Source organism: Paracoccidioides lutzii (assembly GCF_000150705.2).
Source record: "Paracoccidioides lutzii Pb01 unplaced genomic scaffold supercont2.21, whole genome shotgun sequence".
Classification (NCBI taxonomy): Eukaryota; Fungi; Ascomycota; class Eurotiomycetes; order Onygenales; family Ajellomycetaceae; genus Paracoccidioides; species Paracoccidioides lutzii.
The window spans coordinates 333528-354623 of NW_015440967.1; the positions used below are offsets into that span (position 1 = coordinate 333528).

The 21096-nt window shown below is 46.6% G+C and overlaps 10 protein-coding genes and 1 non-coding gene across 11 annotated transcripts; 6 read left to right on the forward strand and 5 right to left on the reverse strand.

Moving 5' to 3' along the window:
- Positions 1-90: 90 nt before the first annotated feature.
- Positions 91-2374, reverse strand: PAAG_07010 (hypothetical protein; the record flags this gene model as incomplete). Its single annotated transcript, XM_015846094.1, has 6 exons — positions 91-235; positions 669-808; positions 1526-1633; positions 1899-2029; positions 2082-2165; positions 2266-2374. 6 exons carry the CDS (start codon positions 2372-2374, stop codon positions 91-93), a joined length of 717 nt encoding a protein of 238 aa, XP_015700529.1.
- An 889-nt stretch (positions 2375-3263) lies between these two features.
- On the reverse strand, positions 3264-4773 carry PAAG_12315 (hypothetical protein; the record flags this gene model as incomplete). Its single annotated transcript, XM_015847822.1, has 6 exons — positions 3264-3653; positions 3728-3979; positions 4039-4108; positions 4306-4542; positions 4602-4730; positions 4757-4773. 6 exons carry the CDS (start codon positions 4771-4773, stop codon positions 3264-3266), a joined length of 1095 nt encoding a protein of 364 aa, XP_015702566.1.
- Positions 4774-5661: 888 nt separating this feature from the next.
- PAAG_12316 lies at positions 5662-5749 on the reverse strand. The gene has a single exon. It is a non-coding gene; the product is annotated as a tRNA-Gly (tRNA).
- A 500-nt stretch (positions 5750-6249) lies between these two features.
- Positions 6250-6592, forward strand: PAAG_07012 (hypothetical protein; the record flags this gene model as incomplete). Its single annotated transcript, XM_002791055.1, has 2 exons — positions 6250-6367; positions 6438-6592. The coding sequence occupies 2 exons, from the start codon at positions 6250-6252 to the stop codon at positions 6590-6592; spliced, it is 273 nt and encodes a 90-aa protein (XP_002791101.1).
- A 54-nt stretch (positions 6593-6646) lies between these two features.
- On the forward strand, positions 6647-7665 carry PAAG_07013 (enoyl-CoA hydratase/carnithine racemase; the record flags this gene model as incomplete). The annotated part of the gene is made up of 3 exons (XM_002791056.1): positions 6647-6822; positions 6896-6957; positions 7064-7665. The coding sequence occupies 3 exons, from the start codon at positions 6647-6649 to the stop codon at positions 7663-7665; spliced, it is 840 nt and encodes a 279-aa protein (XP_002791102.1).
- A 525-nt stretch (positions 7666-8190) lies between these two features.
- On the forward strand, positions 8191-9875 carry PAAG_07014 (acyl-CoA dehydrogenase; the record flags this gene model as incomplete). Its single annotated transcript, XM_002791057.1, has 5 exons — positions 8191-8373; positions 8461-8606; positions 8725-8882; positions 8950-9267; positions 9373-9875. The coding sequence occupies 5 exons, from the start codon at positions 8191-8193 to the stop codon at positions 9873-9875; spliced, it is 1308 nt and encodes a 435-aa protein (XP_002791103.1).
- Positions 9876-10349: 474 nt separating this feature from the next.
- On the reverse strand, positions 10350-11221 carry PAAG_07015 (hypothetical protein; the record flags this gene model as incomplete). The annotated part of the gene is made up of 3 exons (XM_015846095.1): positions 10350-10498; positions 10611-10897; positions 11070-11221. 3 exons carry the CDS (start codon positions 11219-11221, stop codon positions 10350-10352), a joined length of 588 nt encoding a protein of 195 aa, XP_015700530.1.
- A 754-nt stretch (positions 11222-11975) lies between these two features.
- PAAG_07016 (citrate lyase subunit beta) lies at positions 11976-13158 on the forward strand (the record flags this gene model as incomplete). The annotated part of the gene is made up of 3 exons (XM_002791059.2): positions 11976-12021; positions 12101-12321; positions 12457-13158. The coding sequence occupies 3 exons, from the start codon at positions 11976-11978 to the stop codon at positions 13156-13158; spliced, it is 969 nt and encodes a 322-aa protein (XP_002791105.1).
- Positions 13159-13827: 669 nt separating this feature from the next.
- PAAG_07017 (CCCH zinc finger and SMR domain-containing protein) lies at positions 13828-16164 on the reverse strand (the record flags this gene model as incomplete). Its single annotated transcript, XM_002791060.2, has 3 exons — positions 13828-14422; positions 14484-15200; positions 15257-16164. 3 exons carry the CDS (start codon positions 16162-16164, stop codon positions 13828-13830), a joined length of 2220 nt encoding a protein of 739 aa, XP_002791106.1.
- Positions 16165-16300: 136 nt separating this feature from the next.
- On the forward strand, positions 16301-16688 carry PAAG_12317 (hypothetical protein; the record flags this gene model as incomplete). The annotated part of the gene is made up of 2 exons (XM_015847823.1): positions 16301-16500; positions 16529-16688. The coding sequence occupies 2 exons, from the start codon at positions 16301-16303 to the stop codon at positions 16686-16688; spliced, it is 360 nt and encodes a 119-aa protein (XP_015702567.1).
- A 1032-nt stretch (positions 16689-17720) lies between these two features.
- PAAG_07018 (hypothetical protein) lies at positions 17721-19290 on the forward strand (the record flags this gene model as incomplete). Its single annotated transcript, XM_015846096.1, has 3 exons — positions 17721-18211; positions 18287-18706; positions 18921-19290. 3 exons carry the CDS (start codon positions 17721-17723, stop codon positions 19288-19290), a joined length of 1281 nt encoding a protein of 426 aa, XP_015700531.1.
- Between the last annotated feature and the right edge of the window lie 1806 nt (positions 19291-21096).

Genomic DNA, 21096 nt, shown 5'->3' on the forward strand with positions numbered 1-21096 from the left:
AAGATCTCCAGTTCCCTTCCCTGTCCAGTGAAACAGGAGGGCATGTGGACCGACCCTGACCATCTCACCAAACTGTTGGGGAATTCTGTTTTAGTGGACACCGCTGACGATCACCAACTTTTCAAACTGGACTTTGAAGCGCAGCAGAAGCCCGTTGGTGGGTGAGGTGCAGCGAGATTCCGGCTTGTGCAACTTTCCTGGTGAAGCCATCCCACTGGAAACCTTTTGTTGGGAACTAACCAATTAGTTAACTAGTTAGTTACCGATCTCTGGCTTGCCACTTTTGGAAAAAGCCGATAATGCACCTATCCCTCACCAACTATTCTAGCGTATATAACGAAGGGCAACGTGGTTTTGCAATAAAAAGGCTGGTGGAATGCAGACTAAGAAGGATTGCCTACTTAGGTGCTATGAGCCTGGCGGCAAGTTTTTGAAGAAAAAAGGTGCCACGCACAATCTCCTCCATCACCAACATGATCCCCGTTGCCAAGAATCTTTTGGAGAATTTCCATCGCCAATGTTTTGCCCGAGAAAGGAAAACCCAAGAAACACAAGAAGGCAGTTGGTTATGCGACTACTGTCAATCTTTCCCGGCCGGCTTCACACGGACACCATCCCTTCCAAATAATAAAGATCAAAGCGGTCACAAAAGTGTAGGTACAATGTACCTGTCGAGTCGTGTTCTAGAAGCTGCATCTGCATCTCGGGATTTCCTGACGTGCATTGGAATTCCCATGCGGGATGCATCTCTGTGCACAACCTGGACACGGATTTCCGTGGCGTCGGAGCAACCATGGAATGCATCGATCTGGAGAATTTTTGGTTTGTTGTAGTTAACTACTTAGTTAACTAGTTACTTACTTGCCCTTGCGACTTCCGTCAGCCCCTTGATTAAACGTTGGGATGCTGCTTTTGAATCGCCCGCATATTAGTAGCTCTCCGTAGCTTTCAAAGTGAATTAACGGTAGAATTCTGACGGGAGTGGTAAACCCTCCGTCACATCGATTAAAATCAATTTCAAGATTTCCTATTTTAGCAAGCCGGAGTTAGTTAATTAACTAGAGCAAGTGGATGGGCTTCAAGAATTGAGCTGGCGCCAATGCAGATACGCCAGGGTTTCAATTTGACATGCCCATTTTGAAACAGAATAAAGTTTTGAAACTCTGAAACCTAGGTGGTCCCTCGTCGTCCCTCACACAGTCGACTCTGTAGGATACTAGTACAACTTAAATCGCAAGACATCCCGCGAAACACCACCGAGAATGGTCCAAATTTATTTTCTGACTTGTTCTCTCCCTGTGTCTCTGCCTCTCGTTAAAATGTCATTCTTGCTCATCAGAAAGAACGATAAAAGGCGTCACAACAAAACGTTTTGTTTATCGAGGATTCGGGCCGGAAGTCTCGGCTTCCCCGGCTCGGCAAGAGAAGCTTATTTTGACGTTTGTTTTGCTCACCGATTAGTTAACTCTTAAGTGGCTCGACGATGTTTAACGGGGCTCGCTCCATCCCATCTACAATTGCATACCAAACTCACGAGACCAACGAGATACATATTGAAGTTCTCTTCGCGCATCTTCTTCTCGATTTCATCAAAATTTGCTAGTGGAACTGCCTTTGAGTGTATTTTGATCCCCTAGTGGCACAAATATATTTTCAGCAATTTGGAGAAACCAAAGATTCATGATACGTAGGATTTACCTCACGGAATTCCACAAGATCTTTTTTCCTTGCTGGCTTTCTTCAAAATTGCCCAAGCTTCTCCAGGAAGCTTATGCGGAACATGATGCTTATCAAATCTGCGATTCTGGGTACATTCCATTGTTTTATGTCCTATTTTCCTTCCAAAGCTGATTAGCGTTCCGACCCGTTTGATGCGGTAGGTAAGGGGTGTAGATCACCTTCTTGCTTGCAGTTCTTGCAGACGTCCGCCGGTCTATCTGGACATTCAGAGGCAGGATGACCTTCTTTCTCACAAAATCGATAGGTGCCCTTAAAAGCACGAGGCCTGGTACATTCCGTTTTGTCATGTCTATGGATATATCAGCACTGAATCGTGATGCCGGACGAAAAATTTGACTTACCCTTCTTCTCCGCAATTGAAACAAGCACCAGTGACCCTGCGAGGCTCAGTACAATCACGAACAAGATGTCCAAACCGACCACAGCTAAATATAGATTGTTATTGGATAGTTATCCCTTTAACTATAAAGGTGGGTTTGATTTACTTGCGACAAGTTCCATCTCTGCCTTCAGCATACTTCTCACCAGCATTAATATTGCCTTCTCCATATTCATTTTGGCCCCCCTGAGTTGTTCCAGTCCCCACCGCTACCACCACCGTCGTTCCAGTTGGAATCTGAATCACAGATGTCATTTAGTCAGTCCCCCCATCCATTTGGTTCTTTAACGAAAGAAATGAGGTGAATAGGGATACAGTTCTACAATTCAGTGGGGTATTGTAATGGCCTCTCGTATGCTTTGCTTAACTCACTGCCGATTGCTACTTACCATTAAAACCTCCCACGCTCCAGCAAGCCATGGTTCCTCGCTTAGCGTAACTTCAAAGACCACCTACTGCTGTACCACTATGGGACCGATTAGCATCCAACCCTTCGAGCGTTGGATTTTCTCTAATAGTCTTCTACAAGTGTGTATATGATGAATTGGAATTGGGTAGTCCGCGCAGAACGAAACCGATCAGGGATGGAAAAATAACTAGCTAGACCTCACCACCTATCTATTTCGTTCTTCGGATTGGGTTCATAAACCCCAAAATCTCCTTGCTGACGTTTTGTGGTGTTGAAGAAGAACAAAGCAGAGGGATTGAGATGAGGAGTAAGAAGAATAGGAGATATTTTTTATAGTAAGAAAGCGAAGGAAGAATCAAAAACTGGAGCGCCCCTCATCCTCAATACCAACGTCATGTTTCATATATCAGTTGTATTTTCCTCACGAGCTTCCCTTCGCTGCCTCTATGAACTGCATTATATTGTCCCAGACTCTCTCTCTGTTCTGCAGCCCTTTCAACCGTTTCCAGTTACGCGTGATGCTGCAGAACAGAGCATACCAGTTCGTCCTATTTCCCGGTAATTTCACAGGTCCCATATCCAACTTGATTTGTCTCTCCGGGTGCTCTGGCCACTCCCACTTTTGGTTCATTTTCAACCCACTCGTTATAGATCGACGGCATGTCCTCCCTGATAACCTCTCGTATCTGAAGCTCAAGATCGAACTTCTCCATAGCTTCCTGCTCTGCATGAAGATCACGGATCACAGCTGTCGTCCAGTAATATGGTGCTGGATCGGCAGACCACGCTTCGTACAGCCAAGGCAGTTCCTTCAGGATAAGTTGATGGCCAGAAAGAGATTGGCAGATGGGTGAATGCGCGTGATGAGAGGCGAAGATTCGCAATGTCAGGGGAGTTAAGATGTGATATAATTTCCAGGATTATTTCAATGGGTAAGGACAGAAAGGGGTCTTGGGATGACGCATTGGTGGTCCGCGGCCTTGTTCTGAAGGCGCTGTCGTGGACGCTGAAATTTCCGTCATTGGAGATAGCAGATTCTAGTGTAGCTTTACATCCAGGAATGAAAACGGAATTTGCAACGAGGTATTCATCACCGATGGCATGTGTCCAGACTTGTTCGGGCCCCTAATAACATTTTGGTGGTATTGTATCGGAAAGCTCTTTCGAGCAAGACACGCTTGGTCCCTGATATCGAGTACAGTGTCTATGTCAACGCAACCAAGAATTCGTCGTGAGGCTTGCATATATAGCTCAAAACAGGTGGGATGGAATGGGAGTCCAATTTCGTTGAGTTCCTCTTGGGACTGCCATCCGGAAGGTAGGTCATAACTGTGGAACTGAAGACGGCGAAGGGCAAAAACAGTAAATTCATCATAGGAATTGCTAACAGCTTCAAGAATAAAATCGCACTCAGGAGAGCTGTCATTGACGTCATGTCGAACAGGGGCAAACTAGATGAATGTCCCCGTACTTGGCATAAACGCGGCGATGTCCGTAAGATGGCACCTACCTTCACGCTCAAAATCGAGGGTATCTGTTCGAGGTTCCCATCCTTCCTGTTTTCTATAGATGCATTTGGGCTGTGTGACTGTCTCTCATTTCTTCTACTGCAATGTACTGCCCATGATATACGTTGGGCATCCTGCAATCAGGGCCATGAATATGTTCGTAAGAATCTGCTTTGTCCTGCGCCTCTCGATTCGTTGTATACATTTTTCTTCCCGTTTGAATACGATTTAATCCTCAAACGCATACCCAATGGTGTTGATAAGTTCACGAATTCCGCGTCATATTCCTGCACATCTGGGCCTGTGATTTGAATGTCCATTCAGATTCGCAGGCATTGGCAGGTCCCCCTTCAGATGGATCCTGTTCAGAACCACGGTAATCTTCTTCTCCACTTGCTCCGGAGTCGTACTCCAAAATTTCATCATCAGAATTACTGTGATATTCGTAATTGGGATCATCTGGCAATATCCTAACACCAGGGGCATCCTCATAGGTCAGCTCCGTTCTGAGATAAAAAATGGCGGTGATCTCAAAACCATGCAACACCCCGTTTGAGATGAACACCTTTCTCCAAAAGGGACATTATACATGCTGTCGCTGTCGTGTTGGTCCCCGTCATCGTGGAAGCTGCGTCCGTTAGTCCAGCCTGATCCATAACCTGTAAATGCTGCGGATTTTGGTTCATCCTTCGTTCTGATGCGAGAAATATTAAAACTAACTCCACAAAGTTGGCCATGCACCTATCCAATGATAGTACAAAAGTTAAGATATCAATCAAGAGCCACAACCGAATCCGTTAGGTAACGGGAAGGCTATTTTGAATGATGGCGAAATGAAGCAATATGGCACACCTCCCAATACCCTAGAACATAGGCAATAAATGTCAGTTAAGCAAATGGCAGATTGTGTTTTCCATAGTTATAATCCTCTTATCCATGTTGACTGCTTGGACCCCGAAATTAACTGGTTTAAGCCAATCGAACTCCAAGTCACAATCTGAGATTTTATTCAGATTCGATCTTTTGTGCAGAAGTCGAAGCACTAGTTAACTTGCAAGTTGGACTTTTCTAGCCTCATTGGTGAATTCCTCTTCTTAGGCATCAGTGGGGAAATGAGAAATTCGACTTCTTGAGTGAATTCGAACAGGAATACCACTGACCAGTTACCTACGGTAGGCATAGTTAGTTATAGAAATCTGTTTGTACATGGGAGAGCAAAGCCAACGTTGAAAAGCGATAGAAAAGAACGAAAGGAACGCATATTGCTGCGGGTAATATTGAAAGCAACCTGGATATTCTTGAATAACTAACATTTTGATCATTCCACACGGCCCAACAGCTAATAACTACATGATTATGAAGGCGAAGCGGTGGGAAGCGGACACGGATGTCCAGTTTATTTAGTTGACTAGTTAACTATCCGAGTGCTGAAAATTTCACTTGAGCCTGTTGTGCTTCGGACTTTTCTGCGGTTCCATTGCCTCCTTCGCATTTGCATTTTGAATCTACTCCCTGACCCTCTTCATTTGACTCTTTCTCTCAAGTCGTGAAAAAAAAAAAAAAAAAAAAAAAAAATCTGGGAAAATATGAGAGAAAAACAGAAATTAAAAATAGAGTACAAGCTATGCATCATCCGTGAATCGAACACGGGCCTCATCGAAATCCCCAGAAGGTTGATGGCAACGATGAATTCTACCACTAGACCAATGATGCCTGTTGTGATTTTTGTGAAGTTCCCACCCTGTCTAATAATGTAGAGGTGCTAGCTATGTTGAGAACATATACAAAAGCAACTTTCGCACATACGCTTAATTTGTTCAATCGCCCCCCGCAAAAGTGCCCTGATCCAAGGTAAGGTCTGGTCGAGAGCAGCAGGCATTTGGCTGCATCATTTAGATAGATAGAATTAGGAACAGCCTCAGCATGCAGATTAGTCACTGGAGAATCTGGAGAATCTACAAATTTGTGCGAGGAAACGCCCCACGGGCACTCCCCAGCTCCAAAACATAATGGCATTGACTTGAGAGAGAGTTAGCCCTGAGGTCAAAACATAAACTCAGCAGGGATCAAGAGTTGGAATATGGTTGGTTAGTTAGTTATCGTTAGTTAACGGCCCAAAAAGCAAAAGCTGGTTGTGTGCGAGACCTTTTGTTCCAAATTCCGTGAGGGGTCGCCCACGCATGCGTATATATTCCATGCAACAATACAGCTCAATGTCGGGAGAACAACGACTCCTGCACCTGGATACCAAGAAATTAGTTATCATTATTAGGCTCGCTGTCAAGTGGCCGCCTGAGGCGGTCCTGGTAACTCCCATTCCCAGGGTCTTAAGTAAGCCAAGCCGAGGTAGTGGGTGTAGCCGACTCGGAAGCAACTTGTGGACCTTGCCGCACCACTGTAGTATCGAGCATCGACGGAGCTGGCGATGCGTCGAACTGGCTGATGGCTGGACGCCTGGCCGACTTTGATAATGATGTTGGTGTGAGTAACTATTATATCGGTTCTCCAACCAATGCATTCCTCACTGCACGAACCCGAGCAGAAGACGTTCTCTAATCCGCGATCATAACCTCCGTCCACTTGAACAAAGCCTTTGCCCATTCAATAGCTATGTCGCCGTCTACAACTACTCCTCCTCCTCCAGTAAGGTTTGTTCTCCTCGATTTTCCTGCTCCTCATGTCCTGCTTGTCACGATAAACCTCGAGAAGCAGATGAACTCTCTGCCGGTCGATGCGGTATGGGAAATGCATCGAGTCTGGAAATGGTTTGACGATGAGCCCGAGCTGTGAGTTGGAATATCAATGCGTGAATTTTATCATTTTTGAGTGTCCTTCTCAATTTTCTCTATTCTACGGTAGGCGCGTGGGGATTATCACTGGGGCCGGGAAGAAGGCTTTCTCAGCCGGAATGGATCTAAAAGGTACATAAACTCTGCCATAGTTGACTTTTTTTCCCCCCAAACATTACATACATTCAATCCCCTTGCAACGGAAGATATCAAGCTTATCGGCATATCTATCTGGTAGAGCGCCAATCAATGATAGCATCCGACTCAATCTCCGCCTCACGGCAAAATTCATATCCCTCAACAGGGTTTGCCGGCCTCACTCGGCGAAATGGCAGAAAGCCAATCGTAGCGGCCTGCAATGGACATGCCCATGGTGGAGGATTCGAAATCATTCTCAACAGTGACATTGTGATTGCGTCGGAAAATGCAGATTTCAGACTTCCAGATGTTATACGGGGGACAGCCGCGATGGCCGGTGCTTTTCCACGGCTGTGTAGAACGTTTGGTCTCCAAAAGGCAATGTGGCTCGGTTTGACAGCGCATACTCTGACAGCGCAGGAAGGCCTAGCATGGGGACTTGTCCAAAAGATCGTATCAATTGATGACCTGGTTAAGGAAGCGGTGAATGTTGCGAAACTTATCGCTAGCATGAGCCCTGACAGTGTCATAGTCACAAGGGCGGGTATCCGACAGGCATGGGAAACAAGCAGTGTCGAACATGCTACATTTTTGACAGGAGAGGCATACGCAGCTGACTTGATGGCTGGGGAGAATGCGAAGGAGGGAATGCTTGCATTCAAGGAGAAGAGACTCCCGAAATGGGTACCGTCGAAGCTATAACGAGCATCAGAACTACTGTACATAATACGTCATAGATCTCTGTGTATATCCAATACTACCCGTTCAACCCAACCTCATTCAAAGTAATTGGGCATTTTGCTGTAATGTCCCCCTCATTCATATCCAGATGCAATCTCAGGGGCGGTTTTAAGGTATGTTGCCATCGGATCTCGGCCTAAAACACTCATCCACATCTGAGTGTCTCCGCAATTCGGCCACCCGGACTCTAGCCATACAAGCAAGGTTTAACAAACAACCCAGCGGCCTAGGTAAACTATTCGCAGGGAACTCTCTTGATTTGGCTATGTTACCTCGACCAGATCCAGCCGATTGATATAATGTTCCCTGTTTCCCATATTTAAGGCTGATGCTTGCCTGATGAAAAGAATTTAAACCAAAGAATAATATGTCCCTTAGATGTCCGCTTGGACAGCTAGGAAAATTTAGTTAATTAATCAATCCCTTTTCATATCCTATTTATCGAACTTTTTCGCCTTTGATCCATAAAAGACTGAGTGCGGTACGATGGCATCCGCTCCCTTTGGATCAGCTGCACCATACGCAGAGCCCCTCTGGCACTCCCGGCAGATCTCCCCGTACTATAGCGAGTCGCATAAGAAAGTGCAGGCTTATGTCCGTGACTACGTTGATAACAACCTAAAGCCCTATGCCGAAGAGTATGAGAAGCAAGGGTTCTTGCCGCCGGAGGTTAGATTCAGTAATAAACCGTACATATCTACATGTGCTGGGCATGATTTTACTGACATGCTGATTGCTCCCTTGCTATCCATTTAGGCGCTAAGGCTCCATGCTGAAAAGGGCTTTACAATAATCAAGCCCACAAAGAGGGAGTATATGGGTGGGGTATCCTTGCCGGCAGGCATTGAGCCAGAGGAATGGGACGAGTTTCATAACCTAATTGTGGTGGATGAGCTGAACAGGTTCGTCTTTTTATATTCACTTGAGTCTTGTTTCAACTCGCTCCATATCTTTATTACAGACCACATGAAGAATAAACTGGCTAATGAACAACATTTTTCTCTATGGTCATGGGAATAGACTTGGTTATTCGGGAGTAATTTGGGGTCTTTTCGGAGGAAATGGCATTGGATGTCCCCCAATCATGAATTTCGGGAGCGAGGCGCAAAGACTCGAGTATATGCCCAAAGTCTCTCGTGGGGAGATACGGTTTTGTCTAGGCATTACTGAGCCTGATGGTATGTATGCAAGTTGCGGTTTACTCAACCTGGAAATATCCATGGAATTTACTAATATCTTTTTCAGCGGGATCCGATGTTGCCAACATCAAGACCACCGCCAAACGGTCCGGTAATAAGTATATTGTCAATGGGGCTAAAAAGTGGATCACCAACGGCCTGTGGGCAAATTATTGCACAGCTGCTGTCAGAACAGGCGGACCAGGTCGCAAGGGCATCTCTCTCCTTATCGTCCCATTGGCCGCGAAGGGTGTGACAAGGAGACGAATGGAGAATTCCGGCGTCAACGCCAGCGGTTCGACGTTCATCGAGTTCGACGACGTGGAAGTCCCGGTGGAGAATCTCATTGGTACAGAAAATCACGGTTTCACATATATCATGTCGAGTAAGTTAGTTACATTAGTATTTAATCCGCTCTCGCCCCCTTTTCCGGGCCTACCCATTTACCCACGTTTACGAAATTTCAGTATCCAAACTAACCATCTGTAAGACTTCAATCCTGAACGACTTAGCATGGCCGCCGCCTGCATTCGCCTGTCCCGCGTATGTGCTGAAGACGCCTACAATTACGCCATTAAGCGCGAAACCTTCGGCCAACCATTGATAGCGAACCAAATCATTCGCGCCAAATTCAGTAAATTCGGCGAGCTGATTGAACCCTGCCAGGCCTACCTTGAGCAACTCGCGTACACACTCCACGTCGCCGCGAAGACAGGCCAGCAGGGTGTCGACGTCGGAGGAATGACTGCTCTATTGAAGGTGATGACCACACGCTGTCTGGAGAAGGTGTGTCGGGAGGCGCAGCAGGTTATGGGTGGGGCGGGATATAATAAGAGCGGGAAGGGGGCGAGGATTGAGCAGATTAGTCGCGATGTGAGAGTTTTTGTGGTTGGGGGTGGGAGTCGGGAGATTCTGAGTGATTTGGCGGTTAGGCAGGAGATGAAGAATTTGAATGATTTGCAGCATGCCGCGAAAAAGGGGGCGAAGATTTGATTGAGGATGAATTAGTGAGCGAATTCGAACCTTCTACTTGATCCAACCTTTTAATTTGGGGTGCCAGAGTCAATTCAACTGTAAGTTGAATATGCTGTTGAAGCCTAGTAGGAACAAGATAGTGAATATCAATCAATCAAAGAAGTTGTATATATATATAACAACTGCTAGGGAAGAAATATGGTAAATAGAGAAACACAAGATAATGCATGCAGGCTCCCTTCAAAATGCCGAACGCCAAAAATAAATAAAACCATTGATCTGAAATTCCCCGTTACCCAGGAAAATATTACATGATCAGGAAGTCACGCCAGGGGAATATATGGAAAATACATTATTGAATCAAGTCAGGGTCAACAGGGTCAACGGGCTCCCAGAGCTCTTTTAGTTAGCATTTGCTGCGAATGGTTGGAAAATCATATGCGATCCTATCAATGTTGGAACATATGAAGTCACCAATACCTATTCACTCTCCTATCGAAAAATCCTCCCTATCATCCCGGATGCAAAGTTACTCGCAATCCCGCCGGACAAAGCACTGCTTGCAAAGGTCGACGCCTGGCTGAACCGGTCACATCGTGAGAACGCCACAGTATTCGTGATCGTAAGAATAAGTGCAATCGCTGGTAAGGGAAAAAAAAAAAGGGGGAAAGTCAGCGGTTCCTCGCCTATCACCAGCAGATACAAAACATGACATCAGAATGAAATTAAATAACAAATGTCAGTACGACATACCAACTAAACTCAGCCAAATGACACTCTGCAGCCGTATAATGGCAATGATGGCTAGAGAAATCCATAGAGCAGGAGTAGCGTACAGACCGAGCCAGAAGAAACGTTTATCTGTAGCATTAATAGTTCGTGTATTTGGGTCTGAGCTTTCGAATACCCAGTGGGAATTGCCGTCCGCGGTGTTAACTTCATTCCACCAACGGAGCCCGACAAGGCGGCGGCCGGCAATGTTTTTGAGGTAGTAGAAGTCGGCGGAGAGGAGGAGAAGGGTTAGGATAAAGACGAGGACACTTTAAGGGAGGGAATTTTTAGCTTTGGGTCCATGGATGATATATGTCGGAGAATGGGACCACTCGTTCGCACGCAAGAAGAAGCTGGGAGGGGAACGAACAAGCTATTGATAAATAAAAGACCGAAGAGATACATTAATAAACTCCCTATTTTATTAGAAAGTTGGCAAACATTAGTTCAGTTCTGTAGATTGGAGTAATGGAGGATTTGATAAGAGGTGTGCATGGTAGACACCAACCAATGCGAAAGCCAAGGAAGAATAACAGAGTGACTGGATGCGCACTGAGACGCCAGTTTAGTTCTCCGGGGGCACGTTGGTCCATGGCCAAGGAATTATATGCCAATAAACCACAATTTAAACGGTGTCTATTTTGGTCGTTGTTGTAACGGGATGGTTTGTTTTCTAAAGGATGAAGCAACGTTGGTGTTAAGCGCGGATTGGAACTAACTAGCCGCCAGCGGTGACCTGCGGCAGAACATCGCTCAAAATGCGCTCGAAATTGCCTCGGCCTTAGAATGACACTCGGGGAAATTCTTGCAAAATAGAGAGCTCTGTATAATAACAATGACTTTTTTTTGTTTCACAACCTGAATGCATTCCGGACTGGCCTTCTAACTTGCACTTCATCTGATTGGTAGTCATTTTCACAAAAGTAGAGCAATCTGGTGCTTCTGAGAGAGTTCATTCAGAGGCATATTTCATCGCTTATCTCTGCTATCCATGATCCCGAACCAAAGTTGAGTTTCAAGTTTCTTTCTTCATCTTAAGTTTTTAAATGGACGATGTTAAGGGGTTTGAACATTTGAATGCCAGGATCTTGGTGTAGCTGCTGAGAGCTGGTCCGTGCATCCGGCACGCAAGTTAGCCGAGGAGTCGGAGGGAAGAAGCCGAACTCGACGACAACAGGCACTTGTAGGTTCCGATCTGCGTATGTATGCCTTGCTCTGTGGTGCAAAATGGAGCACTGTGCTTCTAACATTCTCCAAAGATCAATATAATTTTGACTTTGGCAGCAATTGGATCTTTTCTCAGGAACTGTCATTTGGTTGTGAAAGATATCATCGGACTACATCACCATGGCTGCTGCCATAAGCAACCTCTTGTGCAGGGCTCTACTCTACGGTATATATACTCAGTCCTTCAATTCAATCCATTCCATGCCTCTTAGCAGCGACTGATGTATTCTTCTCCTCGTGCATAGTTCCCGGATCCTCACAGCGCATGCTGGATAAATCGCGCTCCCTGATTGCCGACTGCGTAGCCTACGATCTCGAAGACAGCGTAACTCCTACGATGAAGGAGGAAGCCCGTGTCCTCGTTCGCAATGCCATTAACCATCCCTTACCCTCCGGAATAAAGGAGCGCGCAGTGCGCATAAATGCCGTCAGCAGCGGTCTTGCCCTAGCTGACCTTACTGAAGTGGTACGTAGAGCGCATCACTGCTAACCAATCACCCCTCCCCCCTCCACGGGTTTCTTCCCCACACCCCCAAAAACCGGTGTGTGTGTGTGTGTGTGGGAAATGCATGACTAGATACTCACCAAACCCAACGCCCAGCTTCAATCCCCAAACCTAACCACCCTCGTCGTCCCCAAAGTCGATTCAGCCTCCGACCTCCACTTCATTTCCGACGTAATATCCCACACCCGCTCCACCGCCAAACCAACCCACTCAAACCCAACCCCTTCCCAAAACCCTCCCGTAACCATCCTCGCCCTAATTGAAAGCGCCAAATCAATCATCAACCTCCCCCAAATCTGCTCCGCAACCCCAACCCAACTATCCGGCCTCATCTTCGCCGCAGCAGACTTCTCCAAAGACCTAAGCATAACCCAAACCCCGTCTCTGACCGAATTCCTCTACGCGCGCTCTGCAATCGTCACTGCCGCCCGCGCCTTCAATCTCCCCTTCACAATCGACCTAGTGTGCACGGACTTCAAGACGCCTGCTGTTCTGGAGGAAGAGGCGCTGAATGGCAAGCGGATGGGGTTCAATGGAAAGCAGTGTATTCATCCATCGCAGTTGGAAGTGGTGCAGCGGATTTTTAGCCCTGAGGAGAAGGAGGTGGAGTGGGCTGTTAGGGTTGTCGTGGCGGATTCGAAGGCAGCGGAGAGTGGGAGGGGAGCATGGACGTTGGATGGCATGATGATTGATGTACCTGTTGTCGAGAGGGCGAAGGGAATTGTGAGGAAGGCGGAGCTTTGTGGGATTGATGTGCCAACGTTGAGGGAGAGGTTTGCAGGGGAGGAACCGCAGTAGGAATTTCGAGGCTGGGTATATGATACGATGGTTAGTTAGGGAAACATGTTCATCCACTGTACGAGGGACACATTGGCTATTTAGCTGAAGCGTATAAAATTTTTGTTGAGTGATAATATCACTATTTATTACATAGATGGTGAGATAGTTTTGACTAAAACTAACCATGATTCTAGGTAAATTACTCATAAGAGCTAATAACAGGAATAACCGGGAAAAAACTATCTCATATTCAATGTGAAGTCATGTCTCTTGATACATTCAATGTATATTTGACCAGAGCCTTATCCCACGGCAAGCCTACACAGGTAAGCAGCCCAGCCAAACAACCCGGGAACACCAGATACTGTTGGAAATACTGCTTCAGGTTGCAAATTTATGCGGCCCAACCACACTACACATCATGCACTCTGGAGATCCTATGGGTTACGGTTGGCTTTCTCTTTGCCGCACTCCCCGCCCAATCCTCTTCTCATGAGATCTCTTCAATATCTTGCCATATGAGCATTCCCGAAGTTGTAGCATCAAGAGCGTCTTCGATGATCCAAAATTAATATCGCAATGGTAAGTGACATGTCATGATATTTGTTACGGCTGGTGAATTGCATGCGGCCAAAAATAAAAGCGAAATGCTAAGGACAGATGACAGCAGTAATGTTGGGGAACGGATCACTCTTCTTCTTTCTTAGAAGCATCATCTCTCTTTAACAGCTGAATCTTACCCATAGTAAGGACCGGGGGGGCGGAACTATCAGCAGTCACGGCACCTTCATCGCCAGCCGGGCTTTTACCATCCCCAGACGGACCCTCTCCATGAGACTTGGCAGAAAGCACACTGCGGTCAGAGCTCGTCAGGTCGATTCCAAGAACACCACCAATATACCCACCACGCTCACCTGGGACATTAAATTCCCGAAAAACATAGCCCCATTCATTCAGCCATGCCTTGACTGCCTTTCCAACTTTGTCTTTGCCATTTTTACTTTGATGGCCGGTACCGGTGATGGTATAGAGGACTCGTCGACCGAGCTTCGCATGCTCAACCAGGACACTTTCTAGATATTCAATTGCTTCCCCAGGGTGCAGGCCGTGAAGGTCAACGTACAGCTCGTCATCATTGCCACCCATATGTTTATTCCGCTCATCGTAAAGGTGACGGGCTGCCTCACGGTGGGAACGACGCATGGCTTCATTCTCAGCCTGTCCGCGGAGGGACAAGACTTTGGCTGCACGCATGTCGTTTCGGTTCCAAGCTTGTGCGGCACTGATAGCATTTTATTGTCAGGGTTCGTGTGGATAGGGCAAGAAAATAAACAGTAACATACCTCTGCAAGAATTTATTTCGCACGTTACCATGAGTAATGGCATCGTAGCGGTGTTTGATATATTGTTGATTGGTACGTTTTCCCGGTTCAAGCCAGGGGATACGTTTTGGGGCAGGGATTGCTTGGGCTGCGGCACTATTTTCGTGGCTTGCAGCAGAGGTACGATTAGATATTGGAGTACCTTTGCGACTAACGGGGCCTGGAGAGGGAGACATGCGGACGACATCAGCCAAGGATGAAGGATTGTTCTCCTTGTGTGCAGAATTGTCCCGGTGATTCCCATGTCCGCGTTTCCCATGGTGTTTCTTTCCGGCACCCTTGACGGCGGACAAGGTGGGAAACGCCTCGGGATCATCGACCGGCGGAGCGGCAGGATTTATTTCACGATGCTGATGTCGGCTTGTTGGTCGAGAGTGCGGGCGCGATGCCTGACCTAAGGCACTGTTCTTGTTCCTGAAATTTGGGGAAGATGTGCCATGGGACTGGCCTGCGTGCTTGCGTTGATATGGACTTAGCCAGGATTCTATATTCGAAGGTTGGAGAGCGGGGAAAGCCTCATAGTTATCCTGTAACTGGTATGCTTGTTGAGAATTATCAACGAGCCCACCCATATTAGCACCATTCTGGTCGTTCATAGTTAATGCGCCAACCAAGGCAGATGGATCATGAGAAAATGGGCAGCCTTCACCAGCAAGGCAGCTACCAGACAACCAATATCTATTATCGCATTAGCTACAGATACCTTATTTAACGCCTCAGATAAAAACACTTACTTGCAAACATGGCTAGTTAAATCATGGCTAAATCGACAGTCAGCCCTAAGACACTGTCCGGTCGACAACCAGTATTTGCACACCGCGGGGCTTCGTGTCTGACCAGAAGGTGTGACAGGGCGAAGTTTGTCCGCTGCCATCGATTTTCCTACTAGGGTCCTTGCGCCATTGCCGGCTGTCGTAGCCTTTGCGCTTTCTTGTTCCGTTAGCGAAGCAATTGTGGCCCCCAGGTCGTATCCGTTGGCTTCAAGAGCTTGCTCAATCTCTTCGTTTGTCCTACCATCCCCGAGAACGGACCTGAGGATATCATATGGACTCATATCTGGTGGCGCAACACATTCTGGGGCAGCTCCGCTCAACCCAGTTGACGAAGCCACACTCCCGGCATCGTCGTTCACAAGCCAATCCACATTGTCACTTCCGTAATCTCCATAGATTTCAGGAGGAGGCGTATTATCCGAAAACTCATAGGAATTGAGACTTGGACTGTGGGGAATAGGCTGGGCCAGTGCAAGACGCGGTGAAGGGCGAGGAGACGAAAAGGGGGATGCGGTAACCGACCGGGGCGGACGGGGGAACCCTCCACGCGGCACAGGAAATCCGGGGGGGGGAGCAGGGCTTGTTCCTGAATTGGAGGAAGGGGATAGGGGAGTGGCTGCACGCGGGATTTGCCAGGGAGCTGGCGAGGCACGGCGGATGACAGTATGGCGGAAAGGAGGAGAGGTGTCAGGCTTAGTCGAGGTGCGATGACGCCACAGAACATCCAAGACCGCGTTCTCGAGGGAGCTGCCTAGCAAAGAGGGCTTCTGGCGTAGGAGTTCCTCTAGCTTCTCGACCTTCGCTTCCTCTTCTGTGGACTCGTCTTCGAGGATTGGCAGACAAAGCTCATATATCTCCTCTGGAACCATTATTTCTGAAAGGGGGTAGAGGGTAACAACACCTCGTTTTGGGATACGTAGCACTGGCTAAGGACACGGCGCAGAGGATGTAAGTGAGTTTTCTCAACCACAGAGGAAGTGACAGAGTCTGTCAATAAGAGTACAGATGGTTCATGGTTTCAGCAAGAAATGGGATGACCAGACGAGGATGACGCGGAGGGGATGCGAAAAAGTATTTGAGATGGTGGCTGAGCGGAGGAATCGTGGAGGACAGCCTGGTTACATGGCACAGCTCACTGCAGTGAAAGAGCCAACGGGAAACAACGGCGCATTAAGGAGAGTTATAGAAGCAAAAGAAAGGGATAAGTACATCTATGAACTCTTATATATACAGCAGTATACCACGATGGGTGGGGACGGCGGTGACGAGGCGAGACAGTGATGGAAGAAGGTTGAAGTTGGAGGGGGGATGGGAGATCGTGGCGGAGAAAGTTGGGGATGTGGCTTTAGGAGAAGGCAACCTTGGGACCCCATCTTCACAATCTTCACTGTAACAAGAAGAGGGGAGCAAATACATATACACGGATCATTGAGAATGTCAAGCATTGAAGAAAGGGGATATCGAATGTTGCAACCACTCGTCCTCAAATTCTCACTGCTATTCAGATATTAACCATAAATATAGAATGAAATATTTAGGCTCATTGAACGTGCTGATCCCCATCTCTTGAGCAACACTCGCATAAAAGTTGGGTATCACGTCCCAAGGTTTTCCTCCACACGGTTTTCCTCCACACGGCAACTGAACAATCGGGAGACGTAATTAAATATATCCCTTGAGTTCAAATACTAAAATAAGCACAGAGTTTGAGAAAATTAAGGATGAATGATCCATCCTTCATACCTTATACAGTGAGCAATTATTTAACCCCATGATGCGATCAAATGTTTATGAAAATATGATATATACAGCAGAAGAATAAACCAACGGCGAATGGGCTGACGAATCAGCCCCTGCGGGCAGTTGTTTAGTTTGGAGAACCTGAAATTAATAAGACGATCAAACGCAGGCTACCAGAATCGAGCGTCAGCGCACAGCCAGGCTGATGCTGACGAGCCATGAGTCGTGGATCGCTTATTTGTCAGGATACGAAACGAGGATAAAAGGTTGTGAGAGAGGCATTTGACCTTCTTTTTATATCTGTAACCAGTTAAATAATATCTTTTAGAATAAAAAGATTGTCCTGTTCCATCTCCACTGTTTACTCATTAACTTATAGTTTGGCCTACTATACCGCGCTTCCCCCCGTTTCTAGACGCCGCCGCCGCCGCATCCTTCTGCCTGCTCAGGTTCTCCACAGCCCTGCGACCAGAAAAGCCCCGTCTCCAGCTGCCAACTACTACTTGAAGAAACGCCGTAACACTTTAAAACACCGCTCTCTGCCCTTCTGATATAACTATATGGCTGTGTCAACTTCCGATTACATCATTATACGAGCTGAATGATCCGACAATAAACATATCCCCAAACATCCGTGGATGAGTCGGAACCTGAATCCTCCCCCAATTGCCGAACTCTCTGAGAGATGTCTGCGGACCGCTCTCCAACTGAAAATGCTCTCTCTACCCCTCCGATCACAGATATAGACGGATCCCTGTCTCCCACATTAGAATCCTTCCGCCCGCCATGGACCCAGCCGCACTCAAGTCTCTCCGGCTCCTCCAGGAGGAGGAGGTCTTCGATTTTTACTGTCCCCCCTGCCTCCCTGCGGGATTCATCGATAATCAACATAAAACAGTTCTGCCAACGTGTCTCTCGTAGATTTGGGAAGATGACTCTTCTGCAGAAAATTGGCACTGTGCTGGCCACTATCGGGCTTATTTTACTGGGTGTAGGTTTCGTGATTCTGACAGGGCAGATATTTAAGTGGTTAGAGCCTGTGGCGGAGGACTGGGAGAGCTCTAAACTTGCATACTTCGCCGTGTGGATATGCACATTTATAGTCTCTTTCCCCCCGCTGGTTGGTTGGTCGACTGTCGGGACCGTTGCAGGGTTTATCTTTGGTGTTTGGAAAGGGTATGTCAAACTTTTGGAACGATAAACGGTTTCCCCCTTTTATTTGAAATACGATACTGACCCCCTCATTCACAGATGGTTCATATTCTCAATCGGAACTGTAATCGGATCAACATGTTCATTCATCGTCTCCCGAACCCTCCTCTCCTCTTTTGTCCACCGATTAATGAAACACGACAAACGCTTTGCCGCTCTCGCTCTGACCCTCAAATACGATGGACTGAAGCTTCTATGTATGATAAGACTTTGCCCGCTACCCTATTCCATATGTAACGGGGCCATCTCCACGTTCCCCACAGTCCATCCCCTCATGTACGGCCTTGCTACCGCAATCATATCCCCAAGGCTGCTAGTCCCGACCTTCATCGGCAGCAGACTGCGCATCCTAGCGCAGAACGGTGAGACGATGAGCGCAGGCTCAAAGGCAATCAATATTGTTAGCATTTTGGCTAGCATGGCCGTGGGTATCTTCACTGCATGGTACATATATAGGAAGTACGTAAAAGCCGCAGCTCCAGTGTCATATATCTAATTCCATATACCCAATTGCTCTTCTTCTTCTTCTTCTTCTTCTTCTTCTTCTTCTTCTTCTTTTTTATTTTTATTTTATTTTTTTTAATTGCTTTTTACGTTGTTGCATAATAAATGCTCCCCAAACTCTATTCTTTAAAACAGTAAACTAACTTTGAAATTTTCACATCGCAAAAAGTACCCTCGCCCGTTCTAAACAGCTCGAAGCTGAAGAGAGAACTAACAACAGCATCCGACAATCCCAGTCCAGCAATCTGCCTCACCTCCAGCCGCCGCATGTCTTCTCTGACGACCCGGATGAAATCGCCACTGCAGAACTTGGTGAGGACGAGGAAGCACGCATTGGCTTCCTCGCCGACAATGCTGCTGGTAATAATTACGATATGGGCGTGGACATTGATGACGACCACGTCGCCATTGACCCTGTGGGATACCACGATGATTTTACGGATAATGACTCTGATGTCTTTGATGATGGGGATGAGGGTGGAGATGGAGATGGTCACGTTGAGGCGTATAGTTTACATCGGCATGTAGAGTCGAAATAGAGATTGTTTGACTGTGTGTAGTATGTATGGTGCATGTGCTTTATCTTATTGGGATTTCATATATGGTTGTTTGCATCAAAGGCGGACTCTAGATATTTTCTATTCCGTTGCATGTTATGTAGCTATTACATTGTCATTGTTTGAAACACACAGATGGGAAGGATAATCATACCTTCTTTTGCATGTATGTTGATTCAGAACGTGCTTGGATTTTCTTTGTTTTGTCAAATGGGCTTGTTGGAAATGCCTTGGTAAATTCCTCTTTGATAGAAGTGTCAATAACGGGTTTCATTTTAAGATTCGGTCAGAACCAAACGTCCATCTTGCCATGATTCTCAGCTGGTTCATCCATGACCGTCACGAACGTGACCCTATTCAATTCCAACTGTATTACGGAGCTCTGTCTCGAAATGTGAACTAGAGAAGTTCTATTCCCACATTTCCGCCTTAACCTATTGGTGGTATGACGGCGCCTTTCCTCTTGTCATCTGGCAGCTAGCCAGATGAATGGGTTAATTCTGCATACGCTTCAGATGGTGCCGCTGGCTTGGTTCGTTCGTTTTTCTTTGCAAACTGTAAAAGCACGAGGTACTTCTGCTCAATGCACAGGAGTTGAGATGAGGCAATTGCGAGATTCACCAGCATGCTTCAAGATGGGCAAGGACTTGGAAAAAACACCCCCATTAAGAAAATCCTAAAATAAAGAGGATTGATGGGAATGTAAACAATAACATTTGAATATTTGAGGATGCAGGAACGAAGCTTCCGAAGGAACTCAGAAAAGATGCTGATTGATGAGGAGCTTCAATCGATCTTGAAAACTGTTGATTGCTTGAATATCCCTTCTGAAAATCTGAAGAGCTTATTCTGCAGGATGAGGCGGTGGATATCACAACGCTACTTGAGTTATCGGCGTCTTTCAGACATATATACTCATTCAGTTCCGACTGAAGGCAAACGATTCAGCCAGGAACCATAAAACTTCCTGAACAAAAAGTTACCCGAGCACGGATATCTGGTCTTCAGTTGTGGTCAACATTGCTTTCACACCCTACACACCCAGTTGGCCATGTATTATTAAGCTGTCCTCACTAAACCCCCTTTTGAATTCGGAGATAGACGACGTCTCATCGTCTAGGTAGTTTGTGTAATCGGATCTTTCATACTCACGGACGGGTCGAAACAGGAAACTGTGTCAGGATAGGAACATATATGGTATGAACATATATTTAAGTCATATAATGGGTGCAATTGATACCCTGACGACTTCATTAATATGCTTCGCCGTCACCGAGTCTAGTGAAAAACACTTCAACTGGAATAGGGCTTGACACCGCCAAAAATTTGTTTTGAATGTAATGCTTAATGCATCTGTAGAGGTGTTCCCGTTTCATAGTACGGTTGAGACTTAAACAAGCAAGAGGAAACCAGTTTTTAACTATCTCCAGATTATTCTTCCTGAAGATATCGTGCGGCACTAGGTCATATCGCAGGTACTAGAATCGCATGACTGCATGGAGGAATACATTGTGTGTACTGGACTAGCTTAGCTCGTCGAGATCTAAATATATAGTTATATGTATCAGTGGGCACTGCGGCTACCCGAATCAACATGCCCGCCCCATGCAAAAAGTTTTAGACCTCATCCTAGCTAAGCTAATTCAAGACACACGACAACGTTATCTTGCTACAGTATTAGACTTCTCGGCAAAAAGGCCCCAAATCGCCAATACATAGTCTATAAAGTACTTGGACTAAGGAACGAGCACAGTTCCATCGGGGTCACCTGACATCCCTAACGTAACA